The 26,795-nt window shown below is 30.3% G+C and overlaps 1 protein-coding gene and 3 long non-coding RNA genes across 5 annotated transcripts; 2 read left to right on the forward strand and 2 right to left on the reverse strand.

Moving 5' to 3' along the window:
* Window positions 1-5,145: 5,145 nt before the first annotated feature.
* LOC105628935 (uncharacterized) lies at window positions 5,146-7,749 on the reverse strand. The gene is made up of 6 exons (XM_037637738.2): window positions 7,569-7,749; window positions 7,327-7,456; window positions 6,516-6,685; window positions 6,133-6,415; window positions 5,886-6,037; window positions 5,146-5,563 (listed from the first exon to the last, which is right to left on the reverse strand). Exons 1-6 carry the CDS (start codon window positions 7,681-7,683, stop codon window positions 5,406-5,408), a joined length of 1,008 nt encoding a protein of 335 aa, XP_037493666.1. The 5' UTR covers window positions 7,684-7,749; the 3' UTR covers window positions 5,146-5,405.
* A 1,134-nt stretch (window positions 7,750-8,883) lies between these two features.
* LOC149495488 (uncharacterized) lies at window positions 8,884-10,913 on the forward strand. The gene is made up of 2 exons (XR_016321162.1): window positions 8,884-9,890; window positions 10,708-10,913. It is a non-coding gene; the product is annotated as an uncharacterized LOC149495488 (long non-coding RNA).
* A 3,626-nt stretch (window positions 10,914-14,539) lies between these two features.
* Window positions 14,540-16,903, forward strand: LOC149495489 (uncharacterized). The gene is made up of 2 exons (XR_016321173.1): window positions 14,540-15,880; window positions 16,698-16,903. It is a non-coding gene; the product is annotated as an uncharacterized LOC149495489 (long non-coding RNA).
* Window positions 16,904-19,038: 2,135 nt separating this feature from the next.
* LOC119370149 (uncharacterized) lies at window positions 19,039-20,925 on the reverse strand. Of its 2 annotated transcripts, none has more exons than XR_016321364.1 (4): window positions 20,874-20,925; window positions 20,136-20,230; window positions 20,000-20,033; window positions 19,039-19,389 (listed from the first exon to the last, which is right to left on the reverse strand). It is a non-coding gene; the product is annotated as an uncharacterized LOC119370149 (long non-coding RNA). The 2 variants fall into 2 exon arrangements; XR_016321363.1 differs by having other exon boundaries at window positions 20,136-20,233.
* Window positions 20,926-26,795: the final 5,870 nt, after the last annotated feature.

Genomic DNA, 26,795 nt, shown 5'->3' on the forward strand with positions numbered 1-26,795 from the left:
TTCAATAAATTCAGCATCAAGATTAAAACGACATAAACCATCCATCAAAGTATCATAACCATAATAGTACTTATCTTTGTATAATGAAAAAACACCATTACAAATCTTAAAACTGAAACCAACATTATCCAACCTCCCTACAGAAACTAGATTTCTAGCACATTCAGGAATATAGAGACACTTTCAAGATCCAGATAACAACCAGTGTCCATGATCAATCTAACAAGTCCCAATTCCTTCTATTCGTGCCTTCATTTTGTTTCCCATGTATAGGAACTTTTCAGTTTCGTTTATGGGTTGGATCAAAAGAAATCCCTGTATAACATGAGACACATGAGAAGTTGCACCAAAATCTAACCACCAGGTATTATTAGGCACTTCAATAAGATTTGATTCAAAACATACTGAAACATAACGTATACCTTTATTTTCAAACCAAATCTTCATTTTAGGACAGTCCTTCTTGAATTGATCACTCTTCCTCCAGAAGTAGCACTTCAACTCCTTACGGATTTGGCCCTCATTAACCTTCATTGGGGCACTGTCCCTTTTCTTGTCTTTCTTCCTTGATTTGTTGTTGCTGCTGCTAGCTCCATTATGAAATGTGAGATTGACGGAGTGTTCCTTCAATTTCTTTAATCTCCCTTCCTCTTATATCAACATGGCCTTGATTTTCTGAATGTTCCATTTTTCCTTAAGGGTGTTGTAATTCACCTGGAACTGACCAAACTTAAGAGGAAGTGAGTTAATAATAAATTGAACTAAAAAGAATTCACTCACATCCATTCCCATGGATTTCAGTTTAGCTGCCAAATTCTGCATGCCAGTCACATGATCATGAATGGATTGTGACCAATCAAAGTTCTTGGTCGTTAGCTTACTCATCAATGATCCTACGATGGACTTGTCAGCTATGTCCGATTGGGAGTATTCCTTAATTTTCAGCATGTACTCTCTAGCATTGTCTGTTCTGGGCATTGATGGCTTAATATTTTCAGCCATTGTCGTCCTCATTAAGTTCAAGCTCAGCCTGTTAGACCGCTCCCAAGCCTCTTAATGGGACTTGTCAGCTTCAGTGCTAGTCTCTGTAATGGCTGCTGGCTTTTTATAGACTAATGCCAGATCCAAGTCCAGAACTCCTAGCTGATAATGGATTTGTTCGGACCAATCAGCATAGTTCAATCCATTGAACTTAATCAACCCAGTGCCCATAGCAAACATGTTAAAAAAAGCTGCAACATTATACATATACTCATACGTTAATACTTTGAGTAAACATAAATGGATTCAAACAAATAACAATCTTAAATTATGCATTTAAAATTACCTTTGGGTAATACTTAAATACATAGCTTTAACAAATAACGATGTCAAGAAGAAAATACTTTAACAGACTTTCATTGATGTGGAGCAACTTGCGAACCTTTATGAGCAACTTGCGAACCTTTATGCAAGTCAGAGAGAAGCACGCCCGCGCCCGTGCTTCTCTCTGGAAGTCTGGGCACGCCCATGCTACATTACAGCATGCCCCGTGCTTCTCTTTGGAAGTCCACAGCACGCCAGTGCTCCTTTTTGGAATCTAGTTACGTTTTTTTTTTTTCCATTCAACTATTCAATAATGCTCCATACAATATGCATGTTATCTTTGGATATACATTCAAATTAATTAGTATAATGATAAGTCTCTTTAATGCCATTGATTATAATTAATGGTCTACCTTTGGGCAACCTAACAAATTACAATCAATGATCTCAATTGTTCAATTTTAACTTTCATGTCATTTAATGGCATCACACAAACATGAACAATTGAAAGCTGTATAATCAATGTCTAAAATAATCTAAACAAGGCCACTTTGGTGACTAACAAGTTTTCCATTCATTAAACATTGATTTATGCAAAACTTTTATGAGATTGAATTAAGATCTCAAAACTTTAACGACATAACACAATAAGATGTCATAAACTTTCTTTATAAATAACAGTAGAACAATTTATAAAGCATAATGAAAATAAACAATTTTCAATTTCTATAATTTTTGGCTTCGTTTAAACCAGATAAATCAACTTCACAATACAAAATTAATTTTCATTAATTAAGCCAAACAAAACACTATCAAACAAATCTAGAACATATATAAGCTCCGATACCACATATAGAGTAAACTTTAATATAGCACAGATCTATTGTTCATAGAATTTGTTTGATAGGAATATACAATAAGCGGAAGCGTACCTTGATCCATGGCTATTGATTACTCGTTGCGGCAATTCGATTCTCACCGTAATAGTAGATCTGTGTTTCTTCACTCTGGCCTTTTATCCGTAAGCTCTCTTTAATGGTCAGAGAATAATCAACAGCTACGGAAGTTTCTTTTCTCGCTCTCCCAAACAACCTATCACCGTATGTGTTTTGAGATAGCCATCACACACTCTTTTCTTTTCTTTTCTGTCCGTTAACCCTAAGCTGTTGATTCCTTTATCTTTTATAAAGGCAGAGGAAGGGTATTAAAACCTTAACCGGTCCTTATCCATTAAGCCCAATAACCATCATCTTGGGCCACCTTAATTAGAACCAGCTCTTTAATCACATGGGTCACATATAGATTATTAAAAATCTAACAATTTGACACCATTATTAAACGGGTCGTGTTCGTTTTGACCATAATCGTATCGCGTGTTAGGTGAATCTGTGTCGAACTCGATACGCCAACCCGTTTTGACACTCATACTGCCAACACATTAAAAACAGGTCCCACGTTGAGTAACTCAACTTTTCGGCTGCCCAAACCGGCCACAATCACTTGGTTGCACATTTTAATAAGTACAGACACTCGATTGTAAATCGAGGAAAATCCGTACCTCAAAAAATAAAATAATAAATAAATGAGATTAATTAAAAAAATCGTGGAAGAAAGAAATACTAAAGAAACATAAAATTGAGTAAAAGGTTATAAAAATTAAATTTAGAAAAGAGAAGAAAAGAAACAGAATTTAGTAAGCAAAATCTAGCACACATGACAAGCAGGGAATGGATATTGTATAAATAACAACAATTCTAGTTATCTACAAACTGATTTATCTTAAACTTTAATTGACTTAATTGTAATTTATGGGAAGAACAAATCCAGCTCTTTTCTCCTTGAATGAATAGTCAATTTCTTCTACAACCTCATCTGTTGGATTAGCAACATACGGAAGTGGTACAAGGGCTGGGTAATTCCAATTGAAACAGCCTTTTGCTGCTTGTAATTCCAATTGAAACTCTATGAGCTTTTTTAACATTCTGAGTCTTTGAAGGACTTAGTTTTGATCCATAAAGTACCTCTAAAAATAAAAAACATTGAAACAAATGAACAAAGAGTAATATGTAACTTCTAATGCTAAAAATCAATAAACACTAAATTAATTACTTTTGCGGAAAATGGAAAGTCACAAGGTTCATATGAAGGAGATGACCCAATCTTTCTTCCATTCTTCTTCACTTCGTAGTAGAAAATTAATTTGGAAGAGATAGAGATTAGATTAGATTATATACAATAATGTATTCAATTGAAATAAACTTAGTTAGATTTTAGAGTTCTAGTTGGATTAGAAGAGATGATTAGATTGATTAGATTATAGGTTTTGAAAATTATCAATTATTAATATTATTACTAAATATTAAATTGAAAAATTAAATTAGGCCAATCAATAAAAAAAAAGAAAAAATCTTCAAATTTTCTAGAAAAAAGAAAAATAGAATGCTGAACAAAAGAGAACGCTTAAACTTTTTCTTTATTCTAGCTTTCATATAGATATATAGATTCTTATAGGAATATATAGAAAATTAAATTTTTGTTTAGAAATGATCTTGATCTTGATCTTGGTAGAAGAGGTTGATTTTCCAGGTAAAAACTGCTCCGTTTTCAAATAGGACAAGAAAAGAAACTTTTCACAATATTATCCCAAACTTTGTTTTTTGGAAACTTGTTTCAACTATCACTCGCACAAGAGTTTAATATATCAAACTTAAATGGAATATCAGATCACGCTACCAGCTCCATGGGTAGAAGAATCTTACATAAACTTGAAAATCTGACATTTCCAATTATAAGCAACCAATAATCTATATTATATTTTGAACTGGTCAGAGAAATAAAAAATCTACATAAAACTCTTCAATAAAACTCCTCAATAACAAGGAATAACCCTATGAAAGGAGAGAAATTAATAACCCCCACCAAAAGAGTACCAAATAACACTCAAGATCTATCAACTATCAGAGAGTTGAGAAACTAAATCTAAGTTTATTTCAAACGATTAGAAATTGATGGAAAAGAAAAAACCACCGCCAACCAAAGAAGAAACTCGGCAGTGGTTTAGAAAACAAAATCTAAAAGAACACAAAAACAGAGAGCGAGGGAGACGATTATGTCTTTTTTTTTTTTTTGGTTGATGCATAAATTACTACTTACTATACAATTATATCATTTATAATCATATTATGCTAATAGTTGAATAATAAGTTATTTTTATATATTTGGCGTTCCCTAATAGTATAATATAATGTCAATTTTGTTATTATGTAAAAAATATATTACATGTAAATATAGAAGGTCAAGATATGTAAAAAATACATTCATTCAAATTATTATTCATAACACAGCTTATTCATTTAATCATTCAATTTAATAATTTGTTACTTCAGATTCAATGTTCAACCCAAATAAACAATCCCTAAGTAACTAATTTCACCAACTACATGGAATAAACAGTAACTTCCAAAAAATCAACCATGGGAGGCTGCCAATTATTTAATTTTTGTTTGAAGATTAGACCATAACCTAAAGCAGCTGTGAATGATTCTCAACATTATCAACTGCATGGAATTTTATTGCTCGAATAATAATTTCTGAGATATAAGAGCTCAAATTGGATGATAGCCCTTCCTATTCATTACATGGATTTTTCTTTTTTTTGCTTAAATTATTTGCAATCATCAATCAAGGATAACAATTAACAAACATTATGCTTGAGCACAAGACAGCTTATGAGACCACTAAATTGGACCTTAAGATTGTCATATATTTTGAGGAGAAGATTGAACTAAGTAATCATATCACTGCCATGGCATAAAGAAAACAAAAAAGAAAAATTCAATATTGCCCAAGTTTAAAACCATTTCCATCTTTGAAAGGAAAGAAAAATTATAAAAGTGCCAATTAAGAACATTCAACCTGGAGAAAACATACTCTAAAACATTAAGTTTAGTTAATATTAGTGTCAATTAAGAACATTCAACCTGGAGAAAACATACTCAAAAACGTTCAAGTTTAGTGTCTTCTAATTCGGCTAATTGTATTTTCTTCTTTTTTTTTCTGTTACTCCAAAAGTCGAAAGTGTAGCTAGCACCACAATATCTTCAAGGAAACTCCTTGACCACTATCATGAAAGGCATTTGGACTTCAACAACCACGGTATTACCAACTATGAATCCCTGCGAAGCATCCTTGAGATCTCTAAGAGGAATTAGATCATGGTGACCCCAGGTGTTGGTTTTAGTACAGAATTCACGAGTAACTACAGAACATCAGAAATAATAAAATTAACCCGCAAAAACAGAAGTAAACAATGTTTTTGAAACAGAAAAAGGCTTTTCTTCATGATTATTGTTCAAGCAGAGAAATGTTTAGAAATATAAAGTATTACTGAATCCTCGCCTATAAGTTTGAGCTTTTAGGTTAGCGGTTTCTTCTTATAGTATCAAAGCACATTGAACAAAAATGTCCAGAGTCCAAATTCTACCCACCTTTCTTATTAACCTCTTATAAAATCTTACAGATTTTACTATAAGCTGGAATATATGAGAAATATAAATTATTCTTGGGCCCATGGCACTCACCTTTCTTTTCTTGATGTTTTCCAGAAAGTTGATCCCTTACACGCAGAATGAATTCAGCATTAATCTTTGTTACTGAATCTTTTAAGTATAAAAACATGGACAAGCTCTTGCCAATCTCTGTCCCACTCCCATTGGGATAAAGCAATAAACTCCTAAATGAAATTGAAAAGACACAAATTATAGCACATAGCAAAAAATTGAAGTTATTCGTATCAATTTTGAAGCTATAAAACACATCTTTACTCACCATTTATACCCACCAATATCAAACACCTCGGAACTATGACTTTCTTTGCTTTGCCAACTTTGGACATTCCAAGTGAAGGTGTTGTTAGCAAGCTCCTTCACAATAGACATGCACTCACCTTTATAAGTACATTTTTCCATTATGTAAACCTCAGCTCCAAATACACAACAATCATCAATAAGGTATCCATTTGAGGCATCATTAAAAGCATTATGTGAAATAAATTGGTCAAATCCCCATTCTGTTTTCATTCCACGAAAACGCCTTGCTGTTTCCTTACCATCTAACCCAAAAGATCAAAGCATATAGATAGTTCAGTAAATTGATGAAAATAGATAACAGTTGAATTATGGCAGAGTATGTATAAATCAACTATATAGTACCTTGAACAGCCAAATACTTATCTTCAATTTGATTATAAACAAACAACTTGAAGAAAGCATTAACCCCACTACCGAAGGGTAATCCATTTGAATTGGATAGTGCTAAATATAGAGAGAGGTGTTTATCTCCATTTTTTTTCTTATTTCCCTCAGGGTAAAGAGACAGCCTCCTGCACCAAAAAAATAGTGAAAAATGTTAGGTAGTGCTCATTGGCCTAACAAAAATTAGCACAATCAAATACAAAAAGTTAACAGTATTTATAATTATAATATAAACATATTTTATGACATAAATGAATTTCATAAACTTTTATGATATTTATTTCTAAATGCATATGTTCATATTTGGTATAAATCGAAATTCATTTGGAAGTCCTCATTGATTTGATCCACACAATATGTAAATTGTTATTTGAAAGTTTAATTATAGAAATTTTGAAAAAGAATGTACTGCATGCATAAAGTAGATAATCAGAAAGAAAAATATAATACCGTAATTTCTTTACATTATACAATACATCAGCAACCAACTGAGCAATATCTTAAAGGAAAAAAAAAATATTAACCTACTCTAGTAGAGTGATATATAGACACTCAGCATATTGGTGAACAAGAGCAAAAATAAATACTGTAAGCAAAGCTTTCTAGATTCTAGAATCCCTTTGACATTACATTAAGTTACATTATGGCTAACCAAACCTAGCCTAAGCTGTTTGGCTAGTAATCCATTAGTAGAGTACATGCAGTTAAACCCCTATTAGCTCCTATTAGCCAAAAAAAAAAAAAATGTGGAATTAAAATTAAAACCCACCATTTGTATCCGCCAACTTCAAAATCACTTGATTGAAAATTCTCGACCTTTGCATCAGAAAGTTTAGAGAAGTTTTCGATCTTAAACAGATAGTGAGCAGGTGTACGATCCCTTAGTTCCCTTATTATTTCTGTTGATTAAACATCAAAATCAAAAGCAACAATTAGCATCAATCTCTGATTATTTTCAAATATGAGCGCAATTTTGAGAGAACGAGAGATAAAGACAGAGAAATTCCTGACCTGTTTGTTCTTCTTTGATAGTGAGTTTAGTGATCGCTTCTTCCATAACAGTTTTTACTTCTTCTTTGACAATGAGTTCAGCAATCACTTCTTCCATGACTTCTCTTACTCCCATTATTACTTTACTCTGTTTTCGCGTTTTCTTTTCCTTGTATAGGAATAAAAAAAAATAGGAAAAGTAGGGAAGAAGTAAAGGGCGTGTGAATAATAATAATAATAATAAAACAATAAAGGTTAGTTGGTCCCTGAACTTATTTAGCAGGGTGACAAAGTTCCGATTTGATCCAATTTAGTTCTTGAAATTATATAAAATAATTAAAAAGATTCTATCTTACTTTTTAGTCCAATTCTTTTACCTCTGAACTTATTTATCTATTAAATAACTATTAAATATTTTAAATTTTTTAAAATGATTAAAAAATCATATTTGATATTTTGAGCCAATTTACCTCTACTTATTCATTATATAAATATTTATTAAAATTGTAGTTAGGATTGAGCTGATTTAATTTATTTAAAAATTAATTAATTATAAAATATAGAAAAATAATATATGAAATATATTGTATCTCTTTTTAACTTGATTGATGATTTTGATGATTTTTAATATTTTAAAATTAACCTCTATTATTGGTTGATCAAAAATTATGAAATCTATGCATTTTTTATATTGAATAAATTAAAGTTATAATACATGTTTATAAATTTATTATATAACAAGAAATGATATTTTTGTAAATTTTAAATTTATATTCATAAGTGTTGGAAAATTTTGATATGCGCATTCTTAGTGTATGACAAAAAGGAATAAAAGGTCAATCATGTTAAATTAAATCAATTACTAATTTATAAAAATCAATACAAGTTCAAGGGTTAAATTGGCCGAAAAAGTGAATTCGGATCTTTTTAATCATTTTATACAAGTTTAAGGGCTAAATTGGCCCAAAAGATCTTTTGGCCTTGCTAAATAAGTTTAGAGATCAAATTAGCATTTGTTCCAAAAAAAAACAAGTCGAAATACATAAATTCATCCCTTAACTTTATTACTTTGATGTGATGGCACATCCAACTTTTACTATGACTTATCATAACTTGCAGAATTATTTGATTGAACACTTCAACTTGCAAAATTAGATTTATTAAACATCTATTAAATAGTTGAAAATGTGAAAATTAATATTTCAGGAGTTATGCTATCTACATACTAAATCAATATTTTGCATATAAACATCAAAAATAATAAAATATATTGCTATTAGTATGAAAGAGTACATAGTATTATTAAAATTTGCAACTTTAAGTGCATAATTGAAATACCCCGGATTTTTATTTTCAAAACTTTTGAATTTTCATTAAATCAAAAATCCAGATTTATGATAATATGGGCTGTTAAGACCGAGTAATTCTAATTGAGCCCAAAGTTTTACGAATTGGGCCCAAGCCCAAAAACATATTATTTAGAATTTTCATTTGGATAATACTTAAAATTTCGATGAAAATAAAATGGAACACTAATTGTTAATCGATTAAAAATGTGTCTATATATATGTAACTACTATATAAATTAATCAGCCTAAAATTAAATATCTTTGGTATTAATATTTTATGAATAAATTGAGAAAATATTACTAAACTGAACAAAATAATCAAATAAATTGAACCGGACCCAAAAATCAAATTAATTTTTCGAAAACCAGATGAAAAATCCATAAACCAATTGAAAAACCAAGCTAAAACCACGATTTAAACCAAATCAGACTCGAATCGACCCAAACCCCATCCACCAATTAGAAAATTCTAGAAAAAAAAAAAAAAAAAAAAAGAAAAAGAAAAGAGAAACGAGAAGAGAGATTCAGTGGTCTCTCTCTCGCTCTTCTCTCTCAACAACCCCCCTCCCCTTTTCTTCTCGTTCTCCGACCACCGGCCACCAAATCCGGCAAATAAATACTCTAAAAATATCTACTCATCGCAAGGAGTCTGATTCAAGCCTTGGTTTGCGCGATTTGAGCCCGGATTGAGAGAAAATTCAATCGAAAGGTGCGACGCCATAGTAGCAATTCTTTCAGCCATTCACGCCGTTTCCGGCGACCTGAGACTTCAAGGTTAAATTTTTCGGCCACCGTGCACGGCGGCGGCGGCGGCGGTCCGGCGACCGGCCGGCGAGACTCCGGCGAGACTTCAAGAGACAGAATGCTCTCCTCTTCACGCGGATCACGGAAATGAAATCTGATTTTCAATCGGTTTATAAAATACAAAATGCGAGGACAAAAGCTGGAAGCATGTGGCTAAAAAGGCAGTCCTTGTAAAGGACAATAAAGAACTGTGAGTAGTGTTAGATAACTAGTACCATCCGCCTGCATTCATGCATTCACGGCTAAATGTTATCATGCATTAATTTATTGAGTTGCCATATTATGATGCACTATTTGTTGATATTAAAAATTGTTTGATTACTTGTGCTATGAACATACTATGCCTTGTTTGTGTGGAATTGGGATGAAGTGGACCACCATGGGTTTGTGAGGACGGTCCATGTGATATGGATCCTAAATATGATATGATATGATATTTGACCGTCGGCCGGGAAAATGGGAGATCGGCGCCCCCGTGTGCATCTGATGATATGGATTGTAAGGAAAACCACAGGATGGCTTCTTGTTGTTGCGCACCTGATAATCTAGATTTGATTGTAGCCCGCAGGGTGGCCTCCTGTTGTGAGCACTTGATGATCTAGATTGGATGGAGACCACCGGGTTGCCTCCTGTTGGTATGGAAAAGAAAAGAGAGAATGAAAAAAAAAAACAATGAGAGGACTGGTCAGTGAGGATTAGACCAGTTGGCCGTATGGGGGATCGGCTCCCTGGTGCACATGTATGAGAGGGCGAGCCATGTGTGAGGACGGCTCGTTGGGGTTTCAGGTGGTGCCACTGACTAATTTCCACGTGATGTGATTATATGAAGGTGATAATAACTGTGATTGCTGTTGTATTGCCATTTGTGTGACAAATTGCATGATCATATAATTAAATGGTGTCCAAATAGAAATATTTTAGCATCTGTGTGATTGTGTGGGGTGAGAGGGTTATCTAACCCTACTCATTGAGTTTGGCGCTCACCCCTGCCTACTATTTTTTTTCAGGTAATAGAAAGAAAGGAAAGCCCTATGGAGTTGAAATACGTATTATAGAAGACTGTTAATGACAGAAATAAATATGTAAATGTAAAGGTAGAGTTCCGCAATTGTATTCCAGTTGGGTTGTAAGTGCATAATGAAAGTCCAGATTTAATATATGAACTGTATTTTGGATGCATATGTATAATAAGTTAATGGGCCTTAATCCATAATTATGAATAGAATGTGGAACTTAAATGAGTTAGGCTTACTACGGGCTTCGGGGGCCTTAAGCCCACCCAGGTCCTAGTGCCGGTCCGGTCCATGGAAATGGGTCGTGACAAAGTTGGTATCAGAGCATAAGTTGGGCCTTAGGAATCAATTGCGGAACATAGGAAATTAAATAGAGAGCTCCTATGTTGGGATCGGCCGTAACCAGCAAAGGAGCTGTAGTCTGGATTGAATTTCATTTTAGTGCCGGTGGACGCATCGTGCACGAGGATGGAAGGAAATCTGTATGAAACTTAGGACGAGAATTAAAAGTACAGAAATAATAGTGAAGTATAAACAGGTCTGGGTAACTGACGTTTATAAAATAAATATTGAGTTTTGCTAAATTCCCTCCATTTATTTTGAAGCAGAAGATCAGTTGAAAATTGGTGTAATGGCCTGATCACCCAATACACCTTGATTCGACAAGAGACACTGCTTCGAAAGTTATTTGAAATTGTTTGGAAAAGAATTTGAAGTTTTAAAGACAATATGAAAGTGAATTTATTTGAACTTTGATTCGAGAAAAATGTTTTATTATTTGCTTATTGGAAATTGTTTTGAAGTTGCAATTAATTGTTTGATTTTTATTGTTTTGTCGGCATGTCAAAAATTTATCTGATTTTACAATTTAAATTATTTACAATGATTGTATGTTTGATTTATTTATTTATTTATTTATTTTTATCATATTGTCTATCCCGAGGACTACATTAGGACTAAAAAAAATAATAAAAAAAAAAAATGTAGTAAGGTGAAACTGTAGTAAGTGTATTATATATGATATAATTAAGATTCTAGCACATGTAGGATGCTTAATGGGTTAGACTAAGTTCATAAAGCTATTCTAATAAAATGAATGTAGAAGATGATGAAATAACTTGGGAAATGAATGGGGAAAGGAACTGGATGCTGTAGGAAAACTTAATAAACTAAAGGAATTTAATGTATCTAGGTAGGGAGTTATGTAGAAAGGACTAATACTATTTATTAATCTAAGTATAAGAAAATTTATATAAAATCTGCTTTAAAGAATTAAGTACGAAAATTAGATCGAGGTGCTAAATAGAATGAAATAAAGATTTAATAACATTTGGAAAGGGATAAAGGTCAAAGATAACTCATAGTGATGAAGTAGAGATTGAAGAATTAGAATAAGGACATTTAAGAAGCAATGACTTTAGAATGGAATTCAATTGTGTGTAGAATGATGGTTTTACAATTCATGTACCCATAATTAAGCTCTTTTAAGATAAGACTTAAATGAGGACACATGGAGGATAAAAGAAAGATTAAAATGAATTAAATATCTAAAGAATTTGAATAAAACTAGGGGATGTTCAATAGTAGTAAAGCCGATGATTATAATATGGTCAGCTAATTTATCTACTGTGAAATACTAGGATAAATAATGAGAAATAGATCGGGAAAGGAGTAAAATATATATATATATTCAGATGTAAGAAATATGCATATAAAAAAAATGATGATAAAATAAATAACTAAATAAATAAAGATAAAATAACAATAATAAGAATAAGAATAATATAAATATAAATATAAATAATAATAATAAAAAAAAATAAACATAAAAATAAAATAAAATAATAATAATAATAATAACTTTTGGAAAAATTTAAAGTGTGGATCAATTTACTTGATAGACTAGTAACAGTGAAAGCAACAGTAAAGATGGAGATTAGAATGTTCTTGGAATGAAATATGGGATAGTAGACTTGAACTAGATGACTTAAGGATTGTCCTCGTGGAGATAGACAATTGATTTTTGTAAAATACCAAAAGGTTTTCAAAAATACAGTGGGTATTGATTTTCAAATTTGATGAAAATATTTTTATACTGCGATTGATATTGGTATTTAAATGAAATTAATGTAATGCAAATTTTTATTATAAGAATTTCAAAGTCATGTGTGAGTGACATGCCAATATTTTTAAAAGTAGAAAAAGGAAAATTATTTTGAAATTGTTTTTTTTTTTTTTTTTTTTTTTTAGTCAGTTACCCATAGGATGGTCAACCTAGGCTTTAGTTGTCAACTCATTAGTCGAATTTTTAAATAAACGATTAATCTAACAATTTATATCAGTGAAACAATGTATATTGGAAATATTAGTGAATAAAGACTTTTAAATTGCTCAAAAATATTTAGTAGACACATTTGATGAAATGTCTGATATGAGATAACTTGGGAATAAGAAATACAGACCAGTGAAACTTAGAAATAGATATATTAAGAATCGAAATTTTAGTACTATGCCTTTTGGTTATAAGGAATTGTGACAGATCAGGACTAGATAGACTTGATAATTAAATTTAAACTTTTGGGAAGTTTGTCATATCATAAGAAAATTATTCAACTCTAGGGGATGTTTTGGAGTTAAAAGACATGTTAATAAAACACAATTGAAACATGTGGCAATTAATTTCTCCGAACTCTTCGATAAATATTAGAATTAATAAATTTACATCCTTACAGAAAAGAGAATAGAGGAATCTAGTGAAGTGAATCGTCAGGTAATTTTGATGTGTTAGCAAAAGGAGGAAAGACCTGAATTAAGTCGAGATGTATGTAGGCTTGTGCTAACCTGAGAAATTAGAGATGATAAGATGAATTAATATCTTGCGAGACTTAAATAAGAAAAGACTAATGGACTAAAGACGGGTGAAATAGATAAGATGATATTATAAGTGAAAATTTGGATGGAAGATTAAACAATTAGCTTATGTATTATAAATATGAATTAGGGCCTTGCTATTATCTTAGAATTAAAGTATAAACTGAAATTTCACATGGTAACGAATAAACTATTTAGTTGACGCATTATTTGGTGAAAGAAATTGAGTTATTGGTATCTAATTAATTGGTGTGATGTCGAAATTGTAAGACAGCGTTAGGTCGGGATTTATGAACTGATATTGAAATAATAAATATTAGGTTGAAATGATGGTGATCGGATAAGCCATGAAAAATCATGATTTGTAGTATAACGAAACTAAGTGGATGAAATACTTAATAAGCATGTTTCACTATCCTTAATAGGAATTAACAAGCAACATAGGTGAAATAAGAGGTTATTATGAAAGTCAACTTTAATGATAAATGTTAAGATAAAGTAAGGAATAAGTGTTAGACATAAGTACGACGATTAGATAGAAAGTGTGGAGATCCCTATAAAGTAAGATAACTAATAGTGTAAGGATATGCTTAGTAAATGAGTTATTTAAATTATTGCGCTAGTGTACAATAAATATATTATAAGAAGAATTGAACTTGTATAAAAAGAACTGATAGAGTAATCTTGAATAATCCTGCGACAATATAGACAACGGGAATTACAAGATAATTTTTCTTAAAAATTTTGGATTAAAGTAACAGTTTTTCAACTTTGGTTAAGAAAAGATTTAGTCATAACATATGGAAATTAAATGAATCAATTCTTATTATAAATAAATTGAATGTCAAATTGTTCTGCCTAAGAAATTAATTTTCAAATGAAAGTAAATAAGCTTGAGAAAAATGTACGTTATTACTATTACGCCTTTATTGCTAAACTCGGTTTTATTGAAAGATGTTTATTTAATGAGCGATTTTCTAAAGATTCCAATAGCCGAACGATGATAGTATTGAAGATTAATATAATAAAACTCCTTATAAGCTTCAGCTAGGTGGTACTATGTAGCTTGAACGAAATATTATTCTAAATATGATAATTGGCGGTAGAAGTACAACCAGAATACCCCACTCACTGCCTTTCCTCGATCTGTATTTTCGCTTTTGAGCTGTCTCCTTGGTAGTGGAAGCAATTTCTTGTGACTTTAAAATTCCCCATGCATCCATTCTTATTCTTTCCCACGAGATTTCAATTCGAGGACGAATTGTCTTAAGGGGGGGAAGATTGAAATACCCCGGATTTTTATTTTCAAAACTTTTGAATTTTCATTAAATCAAAAATCCAGATTTATGATAATATGGGCTGTTAAGACCGAGTAATTCTAATTGAGCCCAAAGTTTTACGAATTGGGCCCAAGCCCAAAAACATATTATTTAGAATTTTCATTTGGATAATACTTAAAATTTCGATGAAAATAAAATGGAACACTAATTGTTAATCGATTAAAAATGTGTCTATATATATGTAACTACTATATAAATTAATCAGCCTAAAATTAAATATCTTTGGTATTAATATTTTATGAATAAATTGAGAAAATATTACTAAACTGAACAAAATAATCAAATAAATTGAACCGGACCCAAAAATCAAATTAATTTTTCGAAAACCAGATGAAAAATCCATAAACCAATTGAAAAACCAAGCTAAAACCACGATTTAAACCAAATCAGACTCGAATCGACCCAAACCCCATCCACCAATTAGAAAATTCTAGAAAAAAAAAAAAAAAAAAAAAAGAAAAAGAAAAGAGAAACGAGAAGAGAGATTCAGTGGTCTCTCTCTCGCTCTTCTCTCTCAACAACCCCCCTCCCCTTTTCTTCTCGTTCTCCGACCACCGGCCACCAAATCCGGCAAATAAATACTCTAAAAATATCTACTCATCGCAAGGAGTCTGATTCAAGCCTTGGTTTGCGCGATTTGAGCCCGGATTGAGAGAAAATTCAATCGAAAGGTGCGACGCCATAGTAGCAATTCTTTCAGCCATTCACGCCGTTTCCGGCGACCTGAGACTTCAAGGTTAAATTTTTCGGCCACCGTGCACGGCGGCGGCGGCGGCGGTCCGGCGACCGGCCGGCGAGACTCCGGCGAGACTTCAAGAGACAGAATGCTCTCCTCTTCACGCGGATCACGGAAATGAAATCTGATTTTCAATCGGTTTATAAAATACAAAATGCGAGGACAAAAGCTGGAAGCATGTGGCTAAAAAGGCAGTCCTTGTAAAGGACAATAAAGAACTGTGAGTAGTGTTAGATAACTAGTACCATCCGCCTGCATTCATGCATTCACGGCTAAATGTTATCATGCATTAATTTATTGAGTTGCCATATTATGATGCACTATTTGTTGATATTAAAAATTGTTTGATTACTTGTGCTATGAACATACTATGCCTTGTTTGTGTGGAATTGGGATGAAGTGGACCACCATGGGTTTGTGAGGACGGTCCATGTGATATGGATCCTAAATATGATATGATATGATATTTGACCGTCGGCCGGGAAAATGGGAGATCGGCGCCCCCGTGTGCATCTGATGATATGGATTGTAAGGAAAACCACAGGATGGCTTCTTGTTGTTGCGCACCTGATAATCTAGATTTGATTGTAGCCCGCAGGGTGGCCTCCTGTTGTGAGCACTTGATGATCTAGATTGGATGGAGACCACCGGGTTGCCTCCTGTTGGTATGGAAAAGAAAAGAGAGAATGAAAAAAAAAAACAATGAGAGGACTGGTCAGTGAGGATTAGACCAGTTGGCCGTATGGGGGATCGGCTCCCTGGTGCACATGTATGAGAGGGCGAGCCATGTGTGAGGACGGCTCGTTGGGGTTTCAGGTGGTGCCACTGACTAATTTCCACGTGATGTGATTATATGAAGGTGATAATAACTGTGATTGCTGTTGTATTGCCATTTGTGTGACAAATTGCATGATCATATAATTAAATGGTGTCCAAATAGAAATATTTTAGCATCTGTGTGATTGTGTGGGGTGAGAGGGTTATCTAACCCTACTCATTGAGTTTGGCGCTCACCCCTGCCTACTATTTTTTTTCAGGTAATAGAAAGAAAGGAAAGCCCTATGGAGTTGAAATACGTATTATAGAAGACTGTTAATGACAGAAATAAATATGTAAATGTAAAGGTAGAGTTCCGCAATTGTATTCCAGTTGGGTTGTAAGTGCATAATGAAAGTCCAGATTTAATATATGAACTGTATTTTGGATGCATATGTATAATAAGTTAATGGGCCTTAATCCATAATTATGAATAGAATGTGGAACTTAAATGAGTTAGGCTTACTACGGGCTTCGGGGGCCTTAAGCCCACCCAGGTCCTAGTGCCGGTCCGGTCCATGGAAATGGGTCGTGACAATAATAAGTCATTTATAAAGTTTTCGGATGTCAGAAGATTAAAATTACAGGGGTAAATTTATATATTCACCAAAAAAAACCATGTATACCAGCAAAATCCATAAGTCTCTTGTAGCTTTTTCTATCAATGGCTTAATGTATAAATTTGATCTTGTACTTTCAAGCAATTATCTTCATGCCCCCTCAACTTTGCGAGGAACTCATCATGACTCTGCACTTAACCCATCATAGCCTTACACTTTTATATTTCAATAATAATTATCTCCTCGTTAAAATTAAATGCGAAAGTGTATGGTAATTATTCAACCCTTTCATTTTGGTGGTGATAGTTATTATTGCAATGTGAAAATATAGAGTCATGATTGAACCCTTGCAAATATATTTCATTTTGATAAGTGACAGTTATTGTTGCAATATGAAAATGTAGAGTCATAATTAAACCCTCACAAAATTTAAATGGCCACAAAAATAATCGGTCAAAGTTCAGAGTCAAATTTATAGCTTACCCCCATATCAATAAACCTCAAAATCTCTACATTCATAGCCATGGTTTTACATTTCACCTCCCTTATTTTTTTTATACGTAATTTGGAAATTTTTTGAAAATAATTACTGAGAGAATATATGGTTCTATTCATACATGAGTTTTTTTTTTCTTTTTCTATGTATTTAATCACCAAAACCATTTATTTAATTAAATTTAAACATCACTGAAATTATTTTAGTTAATTTATATGGAAATTTTAAATTGTAATATTTTGAACTTCTAATTTCAAAAATATAAATTTTAAAATTAAATTAAAATACTGCAACACAATAAATTTAATTAGGATTTAATTTTTTATATTTCAATTTTTTTTTTTGAAACGAATTTTTTATACTTCAATTAGTTTTAACAATTGCAATTTTCAAAGTAAACAAATACTACTACTAAACTTTTCTTAGCTATAGAATAATTAAGACCTTCCATTAATTTTGATATTTTTTATTTTTCACAAAAATTAAAAAATGATTCAAAACGTCTCGATTCTAGAAAAATAAAATTGATTAAATAAATCACTTTTAATTAATGAGTATATGAATAGTCATAAATGAGTTTAGAATAAGATTGTATAGTAAAGTCACCCTAGGGATTACGAATCATTTGCCATTTAATAAATTACTATTAATGCAGCATATGCTAGATTGGACCTTAAGATTGTGTTACGTATAAAACAAAACACAAAAATGCAATGTTGCCTAAGTTTAAAACCTTCGCCACTGCAAGAAAATCTGTAACACATTTTATGAAGCACCAAATAGGAACATTCAACCTGAAGAAAACATGCCCAATTCAAAAATATTCAAGTTAAGCTAATATTTAGGTCTTCTAATTTAGCTACTTGTATTTTCATTTTTACATACTCCAAAAGGCAATATCTTCAAGAGAACTCCTTGACCACTGTCAAGAAAAGAATTTGGACTTCCACAATCACAGTATTGCCAACTATGAATCGTTTGGATGCATCCTTGAAATCTCCAAGAGGAATTAGACCAATGTCACCAAAGTTGTTCACTACAAGAAAAAAATAAATTAGCGACAAAATTTTTTGTCCCTAATTCATAATATTTTGATGCTAATTTACATTTACCATTAAAATAGCAACAAAATAATTTTCTTGGTAAAACACTTGTTGCTATTTTTTAGCGACAAAAATATGTTTTGTCAGTAAAAATTTTGTCCCTAAATTAATTATTTTCCGTCGGTAATTATATTTAGAATGTAGACAAATTTTATATTTTATTGGGATTTTGTTCTTAATTTTGATGCTATTTTGTCATTGTTTTATCGGTAAATTATCGTTATTGTGTCGTTAAATTTAATATATATTTTAATAAAATAATTTATTTTGCCGCTAATTTAACGCTATTTTGTCACTAATTTGATAAAAAATTTAAAAAATTTTGCCTAAATTTGCATAATTAACATGTTTTAATATAGCATCAAAAACCCGTAATTATTAACAATTCCAATTCAACACCATATACCATAATACACTTGCAATATATTTATAATATCTCGTAAATTAATTCAGCAAACTTGTTCGATATTGTATTAAAACTAGAAAAATAAAGGAAAAAAAAAGTCTTTCCACATTTAGTTATATGTTTTAAATGTTTAAATAAAGATAATACTAGTTTATTATGGTGGCTACTAATTAAGGCTCTCATCTCGATCATCCTCCGCATCATTTATAGTACGATCAGCACGAAATCCAGTAATAGTAGATGCATTAAAACGCCAGTCAGGCCCAATTGTCAGTCCATGAATCCAGGTCTTAAGAAATCGTCCTCAAGTCGTTGGTACATCCATAGTCGATCTGAACTCATCTTGACCTGGTTGACAATTATTTAGATTTTCATAACAATATTACAAAGCACCAAGTACAATTAGAAATCTAAGTCTCCTTAATAGCTAATATATTAATATCTAATCAAGTCTTTTAAAACAATCAAACTATATTGCAAAGGAAACTATTTATGCTTGACAATAATAATAAGAAAAGCAATAAAGTATTAGAAAAGCAAAAGCAGTAAAAAAATAAAATATTCTTATGCTTCCAAGATATATAAATCATATAATAAATCAAAGTTTAGATACATGCATACATTTATAAAATAAACTAATGTTCTGTCTAGTATACTTGTGCTATTTTATTGTTTTTAATTAATTAATATAAAATAAGTTTATATTTAAATAAAGGGGTTAAGAAATTCACTTTCCCACAAATGGTATATTCTTCCAATTTTAAACTATTTGGATTCAGTAAAGCCAACTAACAAAAGGCTGTCTTATTTTGACAGCATGCATTTTTTTTAATCAATAAATTTTATGCTTAAATAAAAAGGGAAAGAGAAACCAAAAACACATCAACCAAACCAGAAAAATTAAAATTGTAGAGTAGTAGCAAATATCTCAAAGACAATGTTAAAAGGCTCAGCATACCTGACAGTAGCTGGGTAATAACAGCCACTAACACCTGCAAGAATCACAGAAAATAAAAGGGTAAGAAAAAAAAATCGGTGCCTTGTCTCTTCACTTAAACATGGCTTACTAGGATCAGAGGAATACTAAAACATGCCTTGTTTCAGCAATGGCTTACTAGGATCAGATGCAGAACTGGTAGCAGTGCCAGCAAAATCACAAGAGCCTTGAGTTTTGATTAAGTCTTGGTAACTTCTACAAACAGTATTAAAATCTTTGATCATTTGCATTTTTTGAAATCAAAGAATCTAAGTATATAAGCAAGCATATAATTGCCCTACTTGTTTATTTTTTGTCTAAAAGTGAAATAACATTAACCCATCAAACAAACATCATTCTCAAATTATTTTATTTTAACTCAGCATTCACTGCTGCTAGTTTGCAGTTGATTGGTTTTTGCATGATGACATAAAGAGCCCTGATGGGTCAGGTTTTATAAGTGCAACAATTGCTTTAAATGCTTTAACAGTTTGTCTCTTGCAGCATTTTAATTAATAAATTAAATCTTAATTTAGATGAGTAAAGTATAACTTTTCAGAAGAGATTATGAAACCTTTGGAAGAACTTTCCAACTTGCATTTTGGTGATGCATGGGATGATGAGTTCAAAACACACAAGTTGGCATGAGTTTGTTATACATCTATCTCTGATCAGTATCCTTTAGATTGTGGATGACAGAAGAAACTAAATAGTACAAATTTTGTCATTTTTTTACAAAAGAGAGCTAATCCTCTCGCAGAAACGTAGTGACTATTGCCAAAATTGAACAATACATGCATATATATTAAACTACATGTAATATATTAAAATGAAGTTCGTATAAATAGATACATACCTGATTATGCAAATGGTGCAGCAATTATGATTGCTTGAGTCTTCACTTCATGTCATGAATCTGCAAAATTTTAAGAAAAGAAATGTCGAGTATCTTTGGACCTTGCAATAAACCTGTGCAGCCATTGACAGGTTTTGGATAAAATTTCTCAATGCAATAACAGGTTTTGGATACCAACCATTTGTATCCGCCAACTTCAAACTCACTTGATTGAAAATTCTCGACCCTTGCATCAGAAAGTTTAGAGAAGTTTTCAAACTGAAACAGATAGTGAGCAGGTGGACGATCCCTTAGTTCCCTTATTATTTCTGTTGATTAAACATCAAAATCATAAGCAACATTTAGCATCAATCTCTGATTATTTTTAAATATGTGCGCAATTTTGAGAGAACGAGAGATAAAGACAGAGAAATTCCTGACCTCTTTGTTCTTCTTTGATAGTGACTTCAGTGATTGCTTCTTCCATAACAGTTTTTACTTCTTCTTTGGCACTGAGTTCTGCAATCACTTCTTCCATGATTTCTCGTACTCCCATATATAGGAATAAAAATAGGAATATTACTTTACTCTGTTTTCACGTTTTCTTTTTCTTATATAGGAATAAAAAAAATAGGAAAAGTAGGGAAGAAGTAAAGGGCGTGTGAATAATAATAATAATAATAATAAAGAATAATGCACAGGTGGGTCCCTGGACTTATTTAGAGGTAAAACTATCCATTTTCGGTCGATTTAACCATTTAATTTATATAAAATAATTAAAAATTTTGATTTCATTTTTAGGTCATTTAACTTCTGAATTTATTTAAAATAATTAAAAAATTACATTTAACATTTTGAGTCAATTTAACCTTTATTTATTTATTTATTTAAAATAATTAAAAAATTATATTTAACATTTTGAGTCAATTTAACCTCTATTTATTTATTGCACTTACAATATAAATCATTACATTGACATTTATTAAAACTGTAATTGAGATCGAGCTAATTTAATTTATTAAAAAATTAATTAATTATAAAATATTGAAAAATAATATATGAAATATATTGTATCTCTTTTTAGCTTGATTGATGGTTTTGAATTTATAAATATGTATTATTTTTAATATTTTAAAATTAACCTCGATTACTGGGTGATCAAAAATTATGAAATCTATACATTTTTCATGTTGAATAAATTAAAATTACAACACATGTTTATAAAGTTATTATATTACAAGAAATGATGTTTTATAAAATTATTATATTGCATAATAAAGTCACCGTTGGGATTAGGGGTCATTTGCCATTTAATAAATCACTTCTTCCATGACTTCTCGTACTCCTGTTACCACTTAACTCTGTCTTTACGTTTTCTTTTTCTTATATAGGAATAAAAAAAATAGGAAAAGTAGGGAAGAAGTAATGGGCATGTGAATGATAAAATAATAAAAAAGAATAAAGGACAGATGGATCCCTGAACTTATTTAACAGGTTAAAAAGATTTTGATTTGAACTTTTCGATCAATTTAGCCCTTTAATATATATAAAATAATTTAAAAAATCTGATTTTATATCAATTTTACCCCTGAAGTTATTTAAAATGATTAAAAAATCATATTTAACATTTTGAGTCAATTTAATCTCTATTTATTCATTGTATTTACAATATAAATCATTATATAGACATTTATTAAAACTGTGAGCTGATTTAATTTATTAAAAAATTAATTAATTATAAAATATAGGAAAATAATATAAGAAATATATTGTATCTCTTTTTATATTGATTGGTGGTTTTGAGTTTATAAATATGTATTATTTTTAACATTTTAAAATTAACCTCTATTACTGGGTGATCGAAAATTATGAATTCTATGAATTTTTCATGTTGAATAAATTAAAGTTATAATACATGTTTATAAAATTTATTATATTACAAGAAATGATATTTTATGGATTTTAAATGTATATTCATAAGTGTTGGAAAATTTTGATATGACGTTTTTAGTGTAGGACAAAAAGAGATTAAAAGTCAATAATGTTAAACTAAATCAATTATTAATTTATAAAAATCAATAAAAGTTCAGGAATTAAATTGGCTTAAAAAATGAAATTGGATATTTTTAATCATTTTATACAAGTTCAAGGGCCAAATTGGCTCAAAAAGGTCTTTTGACCCTGCTAAATAAGTTCAGGGACTAAATTAGCCTTTATTCCAAAAAAAAAAGTCGAAATACATAAATACATTCCTAAACTTTATTACTTTGATGTCATCGCACATCCAACTTTTACTTTGACTTATCATAACTTGCAGAATTACTTGATTGAACACTTCAGCTTGCAAAATTAGATTTATTAAACATCTATTAAATAGTTGAAAATGTGAAAATTAATATTTCAAGAGTTATGCTATCTACATCAAATCAATATTTTACATATAAACATAAAAAATAATAAAATCTACTGCTATTAGTATGGAAGAGTATATAATATTATTAAAATTTATAAGTTTAAGTACATCATAAGTCATTTATAAAGTTCCGGAAGTCAAAAGATTAAAATTATAGGGGTAAATTTATATATTCACCAGAAAAAAAACCTATGTATAATAGCAAAATCCATAAGTCTCTTATAGCTCATTCTATCAATGGCCTAATGTATAAATTTGACCTTATATTTTCAACCAATTATCTTCATGCCCCTAAATTTTGCGAAAAACTCATCATGACTCTGCATTTAACTCATCATAACTTTACACTTTTATATTTTAATAATAATTATTTCTCCCTTAAAATTTAATGCGGAAGTGTATGGTAATAATTGAAGCCTTTCATTTTGGCGGTGACAGCCATTCAAACACACAACAATCATCAATAAGGTATCCATTTGAAGCATCATTAAAAGCATCACGCGAAATAAATTGGTCAAATCAACTCTATAGTACCTTCAACAGCCAAATACTTATCTTCAATTATGTTAAATACGTATAAATATATTTAACATTTGTATTGAATTATGTTTGAACAATTGAAAATATTCAAGCCAAAGAAAAATAATAACCAAATCCCTCTAATTGAAAAGGAAAATATAAGAACTCTACAAAAAGAAGCATCTTCTAACTAAGACTTAATAATTCGAATGTTCGTCATTGAATTAAATTATTTATCCTTTTCAATTTTGTAAAAATATTGGAATTTCAACTTAAGTTCAAATATTAATTTTTGATCATCATAATAATAAATTATTAATGAAATTCTTTTCTTTTTCCTAATTAAATTAAAATATTTTGTTATTTTTTAAATAGTGGATTTCTTATTTGAATCCCTAATAGTTAAAATATTTCTGATAATAATATTTGATAAATAAATATTGATAATATTCAAATATAAAAGAAAACATTTAAAGATATTAAAATAAAATTATCCCCATAAAATTTACTCCAAACCGCCTATTATCTACTATCCCTGAAAAATCTCTACAAAATATATTATATGTCGGCTAGCAGCGGATAGATTCTCTTCACTATCTCACATTTGCTTCCCCTTATAAAGAGGTAAAAGGAAAAAGGAGAAGCAATCAGGCGTTCATATTCTCATATTTCACCAAAATACTTTAATTATCTTGACATATAAAATAATTTCATTTTTGAAGTTTAACAATGTCCTTTTTTAATTCAAAAAAAAGAAAAAAAGATCCCTATTGAGTTTAAATATTTCTAATTATCCTAATTCAGTTTTTTCTTTAATATTAAAGTTATTAATTAAGTTCAAATACTCTTAATTGAGTTAATATTACCATAGCAACAAATTTTTAAGGATATTTTTTATTTTACCAAAATATTAAAATCCCTAATTGAGTTAAAATAATTCTAAATTAGGTTAAAATTATTTCTTTTTTTTTTCTCACAAGTAGAAATAACAAAATGTTGTAATTGTTGATCAAGAGGTTAAATAACAAAGATTCAGATTTTCCATAGGGAAAAGCATTAGATAAACATGGATTTTTTTTTTTTAAAAAAAAAAAAGAGAAAAAACACAGACACATTCTATAATTTTCAGTTTGTTAATATAAGCTAACAGATCCAAAAACTTACAAATGCACTTACCTATCACTTCCATAAATATTATATTCAAATTTCAGTAATATGTAAAAAAGATAAATTTACGTTGACCATGCTTGAATTTGATTGTTATTCTTATTTCACCATTGAGGGACTTTTAGGAAAAATTAATTGTTTTGGTAGGTGTTAATTATTTTAGTAGCTAGTACCCGTTTAGATAGTTTTTTATAAAACGCTGAAAGCTAAATACTATAAGGGTTGATTTTTTTAAATATTCTTTTAACTTCTGAAAGCTAATTCAAATAGCATTTAAAGTTTTAACTGGTTAAAGCTACTTAAAAAATTATTGTCAAACACAACCTTGAATCCATATATCCCATCAACGAAATTTCAGTATATATGTTGTGTTCAGCAACAGTTGTTTAAGTAGCTTCTAGTGTTTACTTAAAAAGTTGTTTGATAACATAACCTTTGAATTAATTTTTAGAAATTATGGTATCATTTTATACGTTTAGCTCTTAATATTTCATGAAAAGCTACTAAAACAGCTAACAACTACCAAAATAACTAATTTTGCCGAACTGACCCATAGCTGCCATGAAATTAAGAAGAATCAATCAGTATCAAAATGAGTGAAATCATGAGTAAAAACAATATAATATTTTCCTATCAAAAGGAGGCATAATTGAAATTAAATTTATTTTAACTTAGATTTTAATCTGTATTAGGAATTTTTTTTTATAGGAGATTATATATTTTTGTGTAATAAGTACAAAAATTCTTATATAAAAATAATAAATATAAAATAAATGAATGAGACATGCAATACAATGAAGTGAGAAACCCAATTCCTATGGAGGGAAATACTTGAAATCGGACTTCCGAGTCTATGAACAACAATAAATTAACATATCTTATAAACTAATTAGCAAAATATATAACAAATTAAAATAATAGAACATAAATAACTTGCACAAAATAAAAAAAAAAGCAAGCTTTGCGGAGAATAAGAAAGCAAAAGATTACATTACATATTTGGGTTATGGCCAAATCAAATATTAAATAATAAATTAAAATAATACCTCAATCAGTAAGAACTGATTGTTGTTCTAAATAACAGTAAGAACTGATTGTTGTTCTAAATAACATTATTGTTTCCATTCAAACCGGTGTGAAATTCAGAGGGTTGCCACAACTGATTGTTTTACTTTTTTATGAGGATGATAATTATTGAAATATTTTGTCGAAGGAACAATTTTTTTTCACTACCTTTATTGCTGAAAGGTATGCAGTCATCAAGCAATAATTCTCAATGGAATATAGATTTATTTATGCACTGAAAATTATTATTATTATTATTATATTGACGAAGAAAATACAAAGATGAGCCACGACATTGATTAGACAATTGATTTTTTGTTTTTTCCCTATAATAATAAGCGTGTATTTTTGCAATGAGAAAGAAACTTACCTGTGGTTGATCGTGGAAAGAAGCGTGTTTGAAGAAATGTCTGATAGAGGAACAAATCCCTTTAACTATGGTAGTTGTATAAATAAAGGGCAAAAGTGGAAGATTATATGACAAAATGGGTGAAGCGGATTAAATACATCGACATAAGCTGTCAACTAGGGATGTCAAAATTAGGCGTGACACGCAAACACGATTCGTCTAACACGCGAAATAAATGAATTAGATTTGAGGTTAAACAGGTTCATGTCATAAACGGGTCACTCGTTTACGACATGAATGTAAGCATGTCGTGTTATGAGTTGACACGCAAGTTAAGTGAGTGACCCACTTATTTTAGAGTAAAGAGATAATTTTAATGTCAAATATAAATACCCAAGACCCTATTTAAAATTTATTGTTGTAATTATTT

This window comes from Jatropha curcas, chromosome 6 (assembly GCF_041381405.1).
Source record: "Jatropha curcas cultivar XTBG-Jc1 chromosome 6, XTBG_Jcur_1.0, whole genome shotgun sequence".
Taxonomy (NCBI): Eukaryota; Viridiplantae; Streptophyta; class Magnoliopsida; order Malpighiales; family Euphorbiaceae; genus Jatropha; species Jatropha curcas.